Source organism: Portunus trituberculatus, chromosome 9, assembly GCF_017591435.1.
Source record: "Portunus trituberculatus isolate SZX2019 chromosome 9, ASM1759143v1, whole genome shotgun sequence".
Classification (NCBI taxonomy): Eukaryota; Metazoa; Arthropoda; class Malacostraca; order Decapoda; family Portunidae; genus Portunus; species Portunus trituberculatus.
Genome location: NC_059263.1, coordinates 11,176,915 through 11,191,914, shown reverse-complemented (window position 1 = coordinate 11,191,914; position 15,000 = coordinate 11,176,915). Strand labels below are relative to the sequence as shown.

At 43.5% G+C, this 15,000-nt stretch overlaps 1 protein-coding gene across 2 annotated transcripts in view; it reads left to right on the top strand.

The window, feature by feature from the left end:
* Positions 1-15,000, top strand: part of LOC123501396 (protein O-linked-mannose beta-1,2-N-acetylglucosaminyltransferase 1-like) — a 313,371-nt gene that overhangs the window by 252,620 nt on the left and 45,751 nt on the right. For both annotated transcript variants that reach the window (XM_045250219.1, XM_045250220.1), the window contains 3 exons: positions 2,513-2,664; positions 8,165-8,261; positions 12,031-12,167. In XM_045250219.1, coding sequence (XP_045106154.1) covers positions 2,521-2,664; positions 8,165-8,261; positions 12,031-12,167 — 378 coding nt within the window. In that variant the 5' untranslated portion in view covers positions 2,513-2,520. The remainder of the gene's footprint in view (positions 1-2,512; positions 2,665-8,164; positions 8,262-12,030; positions 12,168-15,000) is intronic.

The following is a 15,000-nucleotide window of genomic DNA, read 5'->3' as shown; positions in this document are numbered from 1 at the left end:
ATCCTTCATTAAACTCTTACTTCACTCCTATCTTCGAGTAATATGCTTTAGAGTAACATGTTTGTCTTTCAACTTCTCTCCTCACATCAGTCCTTCAACTCATAAACGTGTCCCTTTTCATAAGACAATATTAGATAGGAATAGAAGAAAATAAAAAAACAAAGGAAGCTGCTGGAACACATCAGGCCTACAGCTGGTAGTCCCTCTCACAAACACAATCCATACATCTGTCTATTCTCCTTCTTCTTCTTCTTCTTCTTCTTCTTCTTCTTCTTCTTCTTCTTCTTCTTCTTCTTCTTCTTCTTCTTCTTCTTCTTCTTCTTCTTCTTCTTCTTCTTCTTCTTCTTCTTCTTCTTCTTCTTCTTCTTCTTCTTCTTCTTCTTCTTCCTAAGCTCCCTGATGACTCACCACGAACAACCTGATTACTGAGTCTGTTTCATTCATCCACCACTCTGGTTGAGAAACAATTCCTTCCCTTCTCTTTCTTAAGCCTAAATTTTTCAAGCTTTAACCTGTATTTTTTTTTTTTTTTTTTTTTGTATTCTCGTTACTGATCCTGAGAAATTTGCTTACATGATCCTTGTTATAACCCATATATCACTTAGAGAGCTTTACTAGTTCCCCTCTTAACCTATGTCTCTCGAAGGGAGGAAATCTAGTAACTTCAGTATTCCGTTGTCAGTTTCTCTTTCAACATTTCCTGTCGCATTCCATGTAAGTTTTCCTATACTGCATTTTTTTTTTTATTTCGGCCTTGCTGTCTTTTTTGTCTCGAGTGAATAAAGTCAATATTGGTTGTATAATCCAACAGACAGCCTCGTCTCGTCCAGTAGAGCTGTTGCTGTCTGTTGTACCTTTGCTTTCCTTTGCAACAACCGTTGAGACAAGATTATCTACCTTCCGTCACCAATGATATGTCTACACTATCTGTATAGCGAGCCAGTAACTCCACAGGGAATGGTGCAGGCCATCCGCCACACACACTCTTTCATTCACACTCACAAACACATACACTCGTGCACACTCACATACACTCTTACACACATACACTCATACACACTCACATACACAATCATTCACAATGGTAGTCTCGTATAGACCATACTATTATCCCACCTCTAATATTCTACTACTACTACTACTACTATTACTACTTTATGCAAAAGGAGAAAAGCAGTCAAGGGCAATAAAAACTGTGATTAAAAAAAAGCCCACTGAGGTGCCGTTCTCCGAGCAGGATCGAAAGAGTTCGTCATGAAACATTCCTCTTAACTCCTTCAGTACCGTGACGTGTTTTCATATTTATTCTCTTTACTATTTGTCGACTTTTTACACCTTCAGATTTATGTGTGGATTAAAATAGTGAAGATTCTAGCCATTAATTTTTTGACCTCCAAAGACCCTTCCTAATGTAAATAAAACCGTCTAATCATATGAAAAAAAAACTCAAGATAAAAATGCGTCCCCGTACTGAAGAGATTAAATGAAGTCAAGTAATAAAAAGTTAGAAATACAGAGGCAGGCAGGGAGTTCATATTTTACCAGAGAAAGGTTTGAATGATGGAGAGTACTGGTAAACTCTTGCGTTAGAGAGTTGGACAGAATAGAGGTGAACGGAAGAAGAAAGCCCTGTGCAGCGAGGTATGCAGTTAGGAAGATCAGAAGAGCAGATAGCATGAACATAGCGGAGATGCAACAATCCGGCGGTGAGAAAGAGGCTGAAGACGGTCAGCTAGAGGAGGGAAATTTATAATACGAAGAAAGTTTTGATTCCACCTTATCTAGTAAAACTGTGTGAGTGGAACTCCCATACATGTAAAGAGTACTCCATACATGGGTCAATAAAGCCTTTGTACAGAGTTAGCAGGTGGAATGGTGAGAAAAACTGGCGGAGACGCCTGAGAACGCCAAACTTCGTAGAAGCTGCTGCTGCTGCTGCTGCTGCTGCTGCTGCTGCTGCTGCTGCTGCTGCTGCTGCTGCTGCTGCTGCTGCTGCTGCTGCTGCTGCTGCTGCTGCTGCTACTACTACTACTACTACTACTACTACTACTACTACTACTACTACTACTACTACTGCTGCTGCTACTACTGTTGCTACTGCTACTGCTACTACTACTACTACTGTTATTGCTGCTGCTGCTACTGCTATTACTACTACTACGACTAATACTAATAATATTTTTACTGCTGCTGTTGTAATTGCTACCACTCTACTACCCATACACTACAGTATATACCACGCGGGTAATCCAAAACGGAATGACTCACACCCTTTCCTCCTTCCACCACACACACACACACACACACACACACACACACACACACACCATTCCTGTGAGTCCGTGACGGGAAGGGGCAGTGTTGTGCACCGTTTCCCTACACACTGGAGCTAAGCACTAAGTAGGGCAGCTGGCCACGCACAGACACTGCAACACCCGACACACAAAGAACAGACACTGCAAAAAACTGTAACTCACTTGTGTGCTAAAGTCAGTTGTTCTCTTGTCTGCAGATGCCGTGATGGACGCGTGGCGGCCCGACCCTCGCGCGCCCCCGTTCGTGCCCCGCCGCCAGGCTTCCTTGCGGGCACGCGGGGCCGCCTCGCTGCGCCGCCCGCCCCTCCTCCTGCTGCCCCGCGGACGCCGGCTTGCCAGACTTGTGCAGGTGAGAACTGAACAGACCAATGGAAAGGAAACGATTGACCATTGAACTTATCACGATGTGTTTATGCTTTCAATCTCAAACGAGAGAGAGAGAGAGAGAGAGAGATTTCTTTTTTTGGCATCTCTAAAATATCTCCCACCCATGAACTTAGTTTCTGTAAACCAAAGGCAACTTGAAGCAAGAAGGTTGGCCCGTCTCTCTCTCTCTCTCTCTCTCTCTCTCTCTCTCTCTCTCTCTCTCTCTCTCTCTCTCTCTCTCTCTCTCTCTCTCTCTCTCTCTCTCTCTCTCTCTCTCTCTCTCTCTCTCTCTCTCTCTCTCTCTCTCTCTCTCTCTCTCTCTCTCTCTCTCTCTGTGTGTGTGTGTGTATGTGTATTTACCTAGTTGTAGTTTTACAGGGCCTGGGCTTTATGCTCGTGTGTGTGTGTGTGTGTGTGTGTGTGTGTGTGTGTGTGTGTGTGTTACCTAGTTGTATTTACCTAGTTGTAGTTTTACAGGGCCTGGGCTTTATGCTCGTGAAGTGTGTGTGTGTGTGTGTGTGTGTGTGTGTGTGTGTGTGTGTGTGTGTGTGTGTGTGTGTGTGTGTCTATCTGTCTGTCTGTCTGTTTGTGTGTCATTCTTTCTGTGTTAAAGCCTTTCTTGGAGTCTAGGGAAGCAAGTGTCGGTGAAGGAAGGTGTACACGTGGCAAACCATATGGAGCAACAAAACTTGCCTTAATGTTTTCACCTCTTTCGTCATCCATAAACCTGCATCCTCTTGACGCGGGACTGACAACTTGGTCACTGAGGGCATGCCACTAATTGCCACTTCATGAGGCTTTTATGTCAACGCTTGATGATTTCCAGCCATCAGTGCAAAGGAGCTTGGCTGGAAATGTACAGGTGATGAAGTGCAATGTATTCCTCCTAGAGATGTAGGTTAAGTCGAGATCTGGTGGAGTTCTTTAGGTTGTGTAGGCTACGTTTTGTGACAAAGGTGACGTAAGCAAAGTGTTCACGGTCAGCTATCAAACTACGACAAGAAATGATCGGTTTAAGCTTGAGGATTACAGAAGGAAGCATGGAAGTCACACTCACTCTGCGCCGGATCCTCCACGTTTAAACCTGATGATTGATGACCTGCTGCTCCTGGTCTTGTTGTTTCTACCGGCCAGTCTCAAAGTTACTGCGTCTTCACTCGTCTGGATTTTTTTTTATTTATACCATGTGGGCTTTAAGGGGCTATCACACTGGCCTATGATACGCGGAACGCGGGCCATGGTTCTTGGTACGAAACCAGGAACACTATCACACACAAGCTGCCCGTGTTCTTGTTATGCTAGGCAAACGGCCCACTAACCAAGACAAAGCCTAATCAAAATAAACCAGAGCAAAACCATGCCGCTTATACCTCAGCCTGTGCTTTGTCCAGGAACTGCATTTGCACTTCCTCTTGTTAAAGAAAAGTAAGTAAAAAAAACTAGAGAAAAGCTGAGACGTGCGCGATGGCAACTTTAGAGTCAGAGGGGGTTGCCATGAGCCCAACCTATCGACATGATATATATATATATATATATATATATATATATATATATATATATATATATATATATATATATATATATATATATATATATATATATATATATATATATATATATATATACTTTACCTTTCTAAATTGATGAAATATTATTTAATATTCCAATATGAAAAATTTAGTCACATTCTTTTTAGTTCAAATGAAAGGTTTTTATTACATATATCATGTTTACTTTTCCATTGGGATAGCATACGGAGAACCGGGATGGATATGAAGCCATCCCAACTTGGTTCCGCTAATCCCGGGCAAGTTCCAGCTATCTAGAGCGGATGTTCCTGGTTCCGCGTATCATAGGCCAGTGTGATAGAGCCTTTACACGGGAATTTATGGGCTAAAGGAGATACTTTTTGGGGTACCTCCTATCTCAAAGCCCATCCGCTTGGAAACCGTTGCCCCGAGTGAGGAAGCCCAATCTACACTTGGACCGTGGACAGGATTCGAACCTGTACGCTTGGAGACCCCTCGGATCCCAAAGCACGCATGGTTCCACTGTACCACGGCGGTCGTATTGCTCTTGCCACGCAGCCCTTTTTCTTTCGCTCTTTCCTTCTCTCACGTATAAAGTAGAGTGACGAGGAGCTGCATAAAGAAATGGAAAAGATCTCACCGTTATATTGTCCTTTCAAAATAAATCAATAGATAAAAAAGTAAATAGAGAAGCGGATAAATAGAAAAAGTTTGCTTGTCCACTTCAAAGGTGAAGACAGGTACGGTGTGTGTGTGTGTTTGTTTCACTGTTTGATCTGCTGCAGTCTGACGAGACAGCCAGACGTTACCCTACGGAGCGAGCTCAGAGTTCATTATTTCCGATCTTCGGATAGGCCTGAGACCAGGCACACACCACACACCGGGACAACAAGGTCACAATCCTCGATTTACATCCCGTACCTACTCGCTGCTAGGTGAACAGCACCTACACGTGAAAGGAGACACACCCAAATATATCCACCCGGCCGGGGAATCGAATCGGTCCTCTGGCTTGTGAAGCCAGCGCTCTAACCACTGAGCTACCGTAGTAGTAGTAGTGTGTGTGTGTGTGTGTGTGTGTGTGCTTGTGTGCGTGCGTGCTTTCTTGCGTGTGTACTGTACGTGTGACACCGTAAACAACAACCCACTGTGATAGTAATGTCCAATGATCCTTACATTTTTTTCTTCTTTATATGCAACAGTGGGTCAGGCCGAGGCTAACGAAGACAGACATACAGAGAGAGAGAGAGAGAGAGAGAGAGAGAGAGAGAGAGAGAGAGAGAGAGAGATTTTCAAGAATACAGGTGAAAAGGTTAACTCGTTTCTTTTCCAGTAATTTAGTTTAAAACGACTGAAAACGTATTAAATTTTCTTGACTTTACACCAAGTTTTTCACAAGTTTATCATTTCCCGGTCTGGCGCTGTACATTTGTAAATATCCATGACACTTTCTTTTTACTTTTTCCTCTATTGATTCAGCTCTCCTATTGGCGCCGCCGTGGTACAGTGGAACCATGCGTGCTTTGGGGTACAAGGGATCTCCAAGCGCACGGGTTCGAATCCTGTCCACAGTCCGAGTGTAGGTTGGGCTTCCTCACTCGGGGCAATGGTTTCCTAGCTTTCAGATAGGAGGTACCCAAAAAAAGTACCCCCTTTAGCCTAGAAATTCCCGTGAAAAGCCCACATGGTATAAAAAAAAGATGGAGAAACATGGACTATTACTATTGGCTATTACTATTCGCTTAGCACATATAAGATACAGACTAAAACACAGAATAGCGCAATATACCTAAAGGCGGCGTCACACTAGCACTTTTCCGTCTTCTTTTTCTGTCAATTTTGTGACGACTGTCAACTTTTGCAGACGGTGGCCGTCACACACAAGCTTGCTTCCGCCTTTGCCGCGCTTGTCAATTGTAAACAAACATGGCTCCTCATTCACCCCAGCAAGCCGCGGCTTTTTTGCACCTTATAATGTAATCAGCTGTTCTGTGATCCCAAAGGCAACGGTGACCTCTAATACTTTCTATGAGAAATTCGTCAGTGTGTTTTGTCCACTGCTCATCTTGGCCAGCTACTTGGAAGTTGCCTTGGAAATATTCAAAAGCGTCGCACATTCACACTCCTCTGGAAATGTACACAAACAACTGAGGAACTTTTCATTGCTAGGCTAGAAGAAACAAAAAATATGTATACAAATATATATTCATCAACTCATTTAAATTTCTTGTCATGATAATAACATTCTTCCGTTTAACAAAAAATATTTTTTTAATAAAAGCGTTGATTAGAAACCATAGTTCTTATTTTGACTAAATATTGGCGCTAGACGAAAACGATGCGTTCCGTCTGACTCAAGACGACGGAAAGAGTTGACGGAAGAGTAAAAAGACGACGGAAATCGCCTGAGACGACGAAAAAAGTGCTAGTGTGACGCCGCCTTAAAGGATCAAAGCCCAACAACGTCCACGCCTCCATTGATTCCGATGCTCTCTTACACGTTTTATTTTATTGACATGATGCCTGCAAGTGTGAATGAAGAAAGAGTAGTAGTAGCAGAAGTAGTAGTAGTAGCAGGAGCAGTAACAGTAGTAGTAGTTGTAGTAGCAATAGTAGTAGTAGTAGTAGTAGTAGTAGTAGTATATTGTGTGAAAGAAGAAATAATAGCAGTATTAGCAGAAGTAGTAGTAGTAGTAGCAGCAACAGCGGTGGCAGCAGTAGCAGTAAAGTGCAGCAGTAGTAGTAGTAGTAGTGGTGGTAGCAGCAGTAGTGGTGGTGGTGGTGGTGGTAGTGGTGGTAGTGGTGGTGGTGGTGGTGGTGGTAATGGTGGCAGCAGCATCAACAGTGCAGGTGGTGGCAGTAGTAGTGGTAGTGGTGGTGGTAATGGTGGCAGCAGCAGCAGCAGCAGCAGCAGCAGCAGTGGTGGTGGTGGTGGTGGTGGTGGTGCTGGTGGTGGTGGTAGTGGTGATGGTGGTAATGGCAGCAGCAGCAGCAGTGGCAGTGGTGGTGGTGTTGGTGGTGGTGGTGGCAGCAGCAGCAGCAGCAGCAGTGGTAGTGGTAGTAGTGGTAGTGGTGGTGGTGGTGCTAGTGGCAGTGAAGAAGAAGAGGAAGAAGAAGAAGTAGTAGTAGCCGTAGTAGCAATAGCAGGAACAGCACCAATAACAACAGCAGCAGCAGCAGCAGCAGCAGCACAAGTAGTGGTAGCAGTGTGTGAAATAATAGTAGTAGTAGTAGTAGTAATAGTAGTAGTAGTAGTAGTAGTAGTAGTAGTAGTAGTAGTAGTAGTAGTAGTAGTAGTAGTAGTAGTAGGAGTAGTAATAGTAGAGTAGGCGTGGTTATTATTTTTTTGTCACACAATTTTGTTTAGACAATGCCTGCACGTCCCTATAGCTTGTGTGGACGTAGAAACACCCGTGTTCGTAGTTGTAGTACTATAGTACTATAGTAAGAGTAGAAGTAGTAGTAGTAGAAGTAGTAAGTGTAGTAGTAGTAGTAGTAGTAGTAGCAGCAGTGGTGGTGGTGGTAGTAGCAGTAGCAGTAGTAGTAGTAGTAGTAGTAGTAGTAGTAGTAGTAGTAGAAGTAGTAGTACTAATAGTAGTAGTAGTAGTAGTAATGGTGGTAGTAATAATAGTAGTAGTAGTAGTAGTAGTAGTAGTGGTAGTAGTAGTAGTGGTGGTGGTAGTAGTAGTAGTAGTAGTAGTAGTAGTAGTAGTAGCAGTAGTAGTAGTAGTACTAGTAGTACTGGTAGTAATAGTAGTAGTAGTAGTAGTAGTAGTAGTAGCAGTAGTAGTAATAGTAATATAGTACTAGTAGATATCGTTGTTGTTGTACTTGTATCTCTCCTTTCCGTATCCTTCCCCACACAACCTTGTTCACAGTTTGGGTGTTGGTCCTTCTCCAAGGCGTGTGGTTTGGTCCCTCTACAAAGTGTGACTGTGTGTTGCTCTGTTGCAGGGCGGCCTCATGCTCGTGCTGATGGTCACGATCGCCATCAACATTTCCTTCATCGTGGACAAGACGCGGCAACTTAGAACACCCACTGCTGCCCTCGGTGAGTGTATGTGTGTGTGTGTGTGTGTGTGTGTGTGTGTGTGTGTGTGTGTGTGTGTGTGTGTGTGTGTGTGTGTGTGTGTGTGTGTGTGCGCGTGGGTGGGTGGAGTGTTTCATGAGTAGAGTATCGTAACTATAATCATTATTTTGCCTTTTTTTGTGCTTTTTGTTCTTATCTCCTCCTCCTCCTCCTCCTCCTCCCGTTTTTTCCTTATGACCAGCAACGTAGCAAGAAAAATGTATCTATGTATTCCTGCAGGTATTGAGTTTATCGTTGTCATCTCTCCGTGTGTATTTTGGTGTGTGTGTGTGTGTGTGTGTGTGTGTGTGTGTGTGTGTGTGTGTTAGTGGGACACTTAGACTTAACAGTGCCGGGTGTCTCAAGGAGAGTTTGGAGGTGCTTGAGTTGTGTCACCTGTGTTCATCTCAAGTGTTTCATCACCTGTGTGTGTGTGTGTGTGTGTGTATGTGTGTGTGTGTGTGTGTGTGTGTGTGTGTGTGTGTGTGTGTGTGTGTGTGTGTGTGTGTGTTTTCACTATTTGATCTGCTGCAGTCTCTGACGAGACAGCCAGACGTTACCCTACGGAACGAGCTCAGAGCTCATTATTTCCGATCTTCGGATAGGCCTGAGACCAGGCACACACCACACACCGGGACAACAAGGTCACAACTCCTCGATTTACATCCCGTACCTACTCACTGCTAGGTGAACAGGGGCTACACGTGAAAGGAGACACACCCAAATATCTCCACCCGGCTGGGGAATCGAACCCCGGTTCTCTGGCTTGTGAAGCCAGCGCTCTAACCACTGAGCTACCGGGCTTGTGTGTATGTGTGTGTGTGTGTGTGTGTGTGTGTGTGTGTGTGTGTGTGTGTGTGTGTGTGTGTGTGTGTGTGTATTTACCTAGTTGTAGTTTTACAGGGCCTGCCTGGGCTTTATGCTCGTGTGGCCCCGTCTCCATATCTACACTTATCCAATCCTACTTTAAAAGTATGCACACTCGTTGCAGACACTATTTCTTCATTTAAACTGTTCCACGTCTCAATACATCTCTGCGGGAAACTATATTTTTTAATATCTCTCAGACATCTTCCTTTTCTCAGCTTTTTACTATGCGATCTTGTGCTTCGGATGTCATATTCTTCTCTCAGGATCAGTTTCTCATTATCCACTTGGTCCATTCCGTTGATCAATTTATAAACTTGTATCAGGTCTCCTCTCTCCCTTCTTTGTTCCAGGGTTGGTAGATCCATAGCCTTTAGTCTCTCCTCATATGTCATCCCTTCAAATTCTGGAACCATTCTTGTAGCTATTTTTTGTAGTCTCTCCAATTTCCTTATGTGTTTCTTTTTATGAGGGGTCCACACTACTCCTGCATATTCCAATCTGGGTCTTATTATAGTACTTATCAATTTCTTCATCATTTCTTTGTCCATGTAGTGAAATGCTACTCCAATATTCCTTAGCAAATTATATGTTTCTCTAAAAATTCTATCAATATGGCTTACTGGTTGATTGTTTTCTTCCTTCGTCACTCCTAAGTCCTTTTCCTTTTTTTACTTTCTCCAGTTCTACTCCATCTCCCATCTTATAGATTCCCACAGGTCGTCTTTCACTCTTTCCCATTTCCATGACATGGCTTTTGTTCACATTGTGTGTGTGTGTGTGTGTGTGTGTGTGTGTGTGTGTGTGTGTGTGTGTGTGTGTGCGTGTATGTGTAATTCACTGTTTGATCTGCTACAGTCTCTGACGAGACAGCCAGACGTTAGTTACCCTACGGAACGAGCTCAGAGCTCATTATTTCCGATCTTCGGATAGGCCTGAGACCAGGCACACACCACACACCGGGACAACAAGGTCACAACTCCTCTTTACATCCCGTACCTACTCACTGCTAGGTGAACAGGGGCTACACGAGAAAGGAGACACACCCAAATATCTCAACACATCTTTGTGGGAAACTAAATTTTTTAACATCTCTCAGACATCTTCCTTTCCTCAGTTTCTTACTATGCGATCTTGTGCTTCTAATGTCATATTCTTCTCTCAGGATTAGTTTCTCATTATCCACTTGATCCATTCCTTTAATCAATTTATAAACTTGTATCAGATCCCCTCTCTCTCTTCTCTGCTCCAAGGTTGGTAGATCCATTGCCTTTAGTCTCTCCTCATATGCCATCCCTTTAAATTCTGGAACCATTCTTGTAGCCATTTTTGTAGTCTCTCTAATTTTCTTATGTGTTTCTTTTTATGGGAGTCCACACAACTCCTGCATATTCCAATCTAGGTCTTATTTTAGTACTTATCAATTTCTTCATCATTTCCTTGTCCATATAGTGAAATGCTACTCCAATATTCCTTAGCAAATTATACGTCTCTCTGAAAATTCTATCAATATGGCTAACCGGTTGATTATTTTCTTCCATTGTCACTCCCAAGTCCTTTTCCTTTTTACTTTTTCTAGTTCTACTCCATCTCCCATCTTATAGATTCCCACTGGTCGTCTTTCACTTTTTCCCATTTCCATGACATGGCTTTTGTCCACATTGAATTCCATCTCCCATTTTTGCTCCATTTCCAGATCTTGTTTAAGTCTTCCTGTAGTATTTCACAATCCTCTTTTGTTTAATGACTCTGCACAGTTTCGCATCGTCCGCAAACAGATTTATGTAGCTGTTCACTCCCTCTGGCATGTCATTTATATATACGAGAAAAGTATTGGTGCCAATACTGACCCCTGTGGCACTCCGCTGTCTACTGTTCTCCACTTGGACTTCATATCTTTAACTATCGTCCTTATTTCTCTCCCCCTTAAGTAATTCTTCATCCATCTCAATGTGCTTCCTTGTAAGCCACCCTTCTCCTCTAACTTCCATAGTAATCTTTCATGTGGCACTTTATCAAAAGCCTTTTTTAGATCTAAATAAATACAGTCAACCCATCCCTCTCTCTCTTGTACTTTATCAACTATTCTAGAGTAGAAACTCAATAAATTTGTCACACATGACCGACCTTTTCTAAAACCAAATTGGCTATTTGATAATATGTGTGGGTGTGTGTGTGTGTGTGTGTGTGTGTTTCAAGGGCTGTTTCGAATTTGTGTTGCATTGAGTTGATGTCTTAAATTTGGTTAGAGAGAGAGAGAAAGAGAGAGAGAGTATTTTACGTGTGTTTCAGGGAGGGAGTGGTGGAGGTTGATCTGAGAATGCTTTGCTTGTCTCTCGTTTCGACTCCAAGTGTTCCTAAGAGAGAGGCATTACAAGACGTGTTGTCGAAACGTTAGACAAGTAAAGTATTCCAGGCTTGACCTGAGATTTGTCTACCACTTCACCACTAATAGTTTCTCACACTCCTTCACTGCCACACGCACAAAATCTCTTTCTCTCTCTCTCTCTCTCTCTCTCTCTCTCTCTCTCTCTCTCTCTCTCTCTCTCTCTCTCTCTCTCTCTCTCTCTCTCTCTCTCTCTCTCTCTCTCTCTCTCTCTCTCTCTCTCTCTCTCTCTCTCTCCTTCTCTAACCAAATTTCACACATCATCTCAATGCACACAAATTTGGCACTCCCCTTACGACACACACACACACACACACACACACACACACACACACACACACACACACACACACACACACACACACACACACACTCACACACACACACACACACACATACTGATGTATCTATTACCCTCACTATTGAACAGTCCACTTAATTGCATGAGGAGCTGTTAGTGTTGCAGAGTGTTGACTTGGTGGTCTGTTCGTGTTGCAGGGAGCGAAGGTGACGGCGGCGGCGCGGGCGTGGGGCGGCGCAACAACCTAAGGCTGCAGGAGTCGCCGCCTAAGACGCTGATGGTGGAGGTGTTGTCCAGCCAGAACAGAGTGGCCGTGACGGTGGACGGCGCTACGGTGAGAGAGAGAGAGAGAGAGAGAGAGAGAGAGAGAGAGAGAGAGAGAGAGAGAGAGAGAGAGAGAGAGAGAGAGAGAGAGAGAGAGAGAGAGAGAGAGAGAGAGAGAGAGAGAGAGAGAGAGAGAATTGATGTAACAACAAAGGAAGTGAGTCAGATAGGGAACCAGGAAATAAAAAAAAAAAAAGAAAGAGAGAATGATGGAGAAAAAGAAGGGAGAAAAGAGGTGAGGAAATATTTGAAATGGCAAAGCAGCGGAACCTGAAAGGAAACAGAGGAGGGCAAGGAAGACATCGAAAGGAAGGAGGGAAGAATGAGAAGATTAAGAAAAGAAGATATGACAAACTAAGAAGAAGATACAGAAAGTAAGTGCAAACAGCATAGAAATATCGAGGTTCCTGCTTGTCTGTTTGTGTAAGTTTTCTCCTTGTGTTGGTCCATAAACAGGGCAGTACAAAGGAAGAATGCCATGTCGCCTTGCTTTATAGAAATCCCACATGGAATCTGAGAGTGTAGGAAGGAGGAATTGAGGTCTCCGTGTGCTTGTTTGTTGGGAAAGGTGCCAGTGGTCGGTGGCTGTGTAGTGTGCTGCTTGTATTGAATGGTTGGTTGGCCTTGTTTGCCTGTTCTAAGATGAGACTAGGAGGAGGAGGAGGAAAAAAGACAAGGTGTAATTGAGTGGTGAAGAGAAGAGATTGGAAGGAGGGAGAGGAAGAGGAGAGAAAATAGAGAATTGAAGAGGAGAAGGCTGAAATGAAGGAAGGAGGTGGAAGAAATAAGAAGGAAGAGGAAGAACTAGATGATGAGAATAGGAAAGAAGAAAGAAAGGAAGGGAAAGAGAAAGCCAGGGAAGAAAAGGAAAAGAGAATTAAAGGCAGAAAGAACGAATGAAAAAGAAAAAATAAAAGGAATGAGGCAATATTATTGTTCACAATGCACATAAAGGAAGGAAGGAAGGAAGGAAGGAAGGGAAAGAACAAATGAAAGAAGAAAGGAAGGTCATATTCTTCCTCCATCTACATTACTCCTCCTCCCTTCCCTCCTTCATCTCCAGTGTTTGACTCTCCTCCTCCTCCTCCTCCTCCTCTTCCTCCTCCTCTTCCTCCGTCTCTCCAGTCAGTTATTCATACCTAAGGTCTAAGATAGTTATGACTCCTCTCCCTTCCTCTCCCTCTCATCTCCTCTCTCTTCCTCTCTCCTTCTCTCCCATCTTCTTCTTTTTCTCCCCTCCTCTCCCTTCCTCCTCCTGTGAGCTTTGATAAGGAGTGCATCTGTGAGGACAACGGAGTAAAGAAAGGGTCTCTCTCTCTCTCTCTCTCTCTCTCTCTCTCTCTCTCTCTCTCTCTCTCTCTCTCTCTCTCTCTCTCTCTCTCTCTCTCTCTCTCTCTCTCTCTCTCTCTCTCTCTCTCTCTCTCTCTCTTGCATGGCTGCATTACTTCGTCTTTGTGACATTCATGAGAGCCCCAAGTTTGCACACTAACTCCTCCTCCTCCTCCTCCTCCTCCTCCTCCTCCTCCTCCTCCTCCTCCTCCTCCTTTTCCACCTCTTCCTTCTCCTCTCCCCTTTCTTCTTCTTCATTTTCTTCTTTTCCTCCTCATCATCATCATCATATTGTTGTTGTTGTTGTTGTTGTTATTATTATTATTATTATTATTATTATTATTATTATTATTATTATTATTATCGTTATTATTTTTTTATTATTGTAATTCTTCGATTCATTTTTCTTATTCTTATATTTTTCTTCTTCTCTTTCTTTTCTCATCGTTTGTTTTCTTCTTTTTATTATTATCATTATTATTATTATTATTATTATTATTATTATTATTATTATTATTATTATTATTATTATTATTATTTTTTTTTGTTGTTGTTGTTGCTTTTGTTGTTGTTGTTGTTGTTGTTGTTGTTGTTGTTCTTCTTCTTCATCATCTTCTTGTTTTTCTTTTCTCCAAATTTTCTTCTTTTCATCATCTTCTTCTTCTTCTTCTTCTTCTTCTTCTTCTTCTTCTTCTTCTTCTTTCAATCCTCCTTCTCCTCCTCCTCCTCCTCCTCCTCCTCCTCCTCCTCCTCCTTCTCCTCCTCCTCCTTTTCCTCCTCCTCCACCACCACCACCACCTCCCAGTTCCTGTCGCCCTGCAAAACACACAAGCAAAAATCATCTGAGTTACTGAAACGCGGCAAGTGTATCCCCAGGAGTTTCACCTCAACATCCCGCTACGAGACACACGGCCACCGCCCCGCACCTCACCGCTGCCCCGCCACCATCCACGTGTTGGTTCCTCATTCTGATTAGACTAAAGGCCTCGTACACCAACACACGCCTCCTACTCTTATCTGCCTTGCTTTTAATAGGCTGAAATGGAAGTTGCAAGCGTATTTTTAAGTGTGTGTGGGTTTTTGTGGAAGTGATTAGGAGCTTCTCGAGAGTCTAGTCGTAGTTTGAGGAGCTGGAGTGGACGTTTTTTGCCTTTGTTTATACTGTGTGTGTGTGTGTGTGTGTGTGTGTGTGTGTGTGTGTGTGTGTGTGTGTGTGTGTGTGTGTGTGTGTGTGTGTGTGTGTGTGTGTGTGTGTGTGTGTGTGTGTGTGTGTGTGTGTGTGTGTGTGTGTGTGTGTGTAATTCACCTCGGTCGTCTGCTGGTCACCCAGCCAGTCTTTCCCATTACGGAGCGAGCTCAGAGCTCATAGACCGATCTTCGGGTAGGACTGAGACCACAACACACTCCACACACCGGGAAAGCGAGGCCACAACCCCTCGAGTTACATCCCGTACCTATTAACTGCTAGGTGAATAGAGGCTACACATTAAGAGGCTTGCCCATTTGCCTCCCCG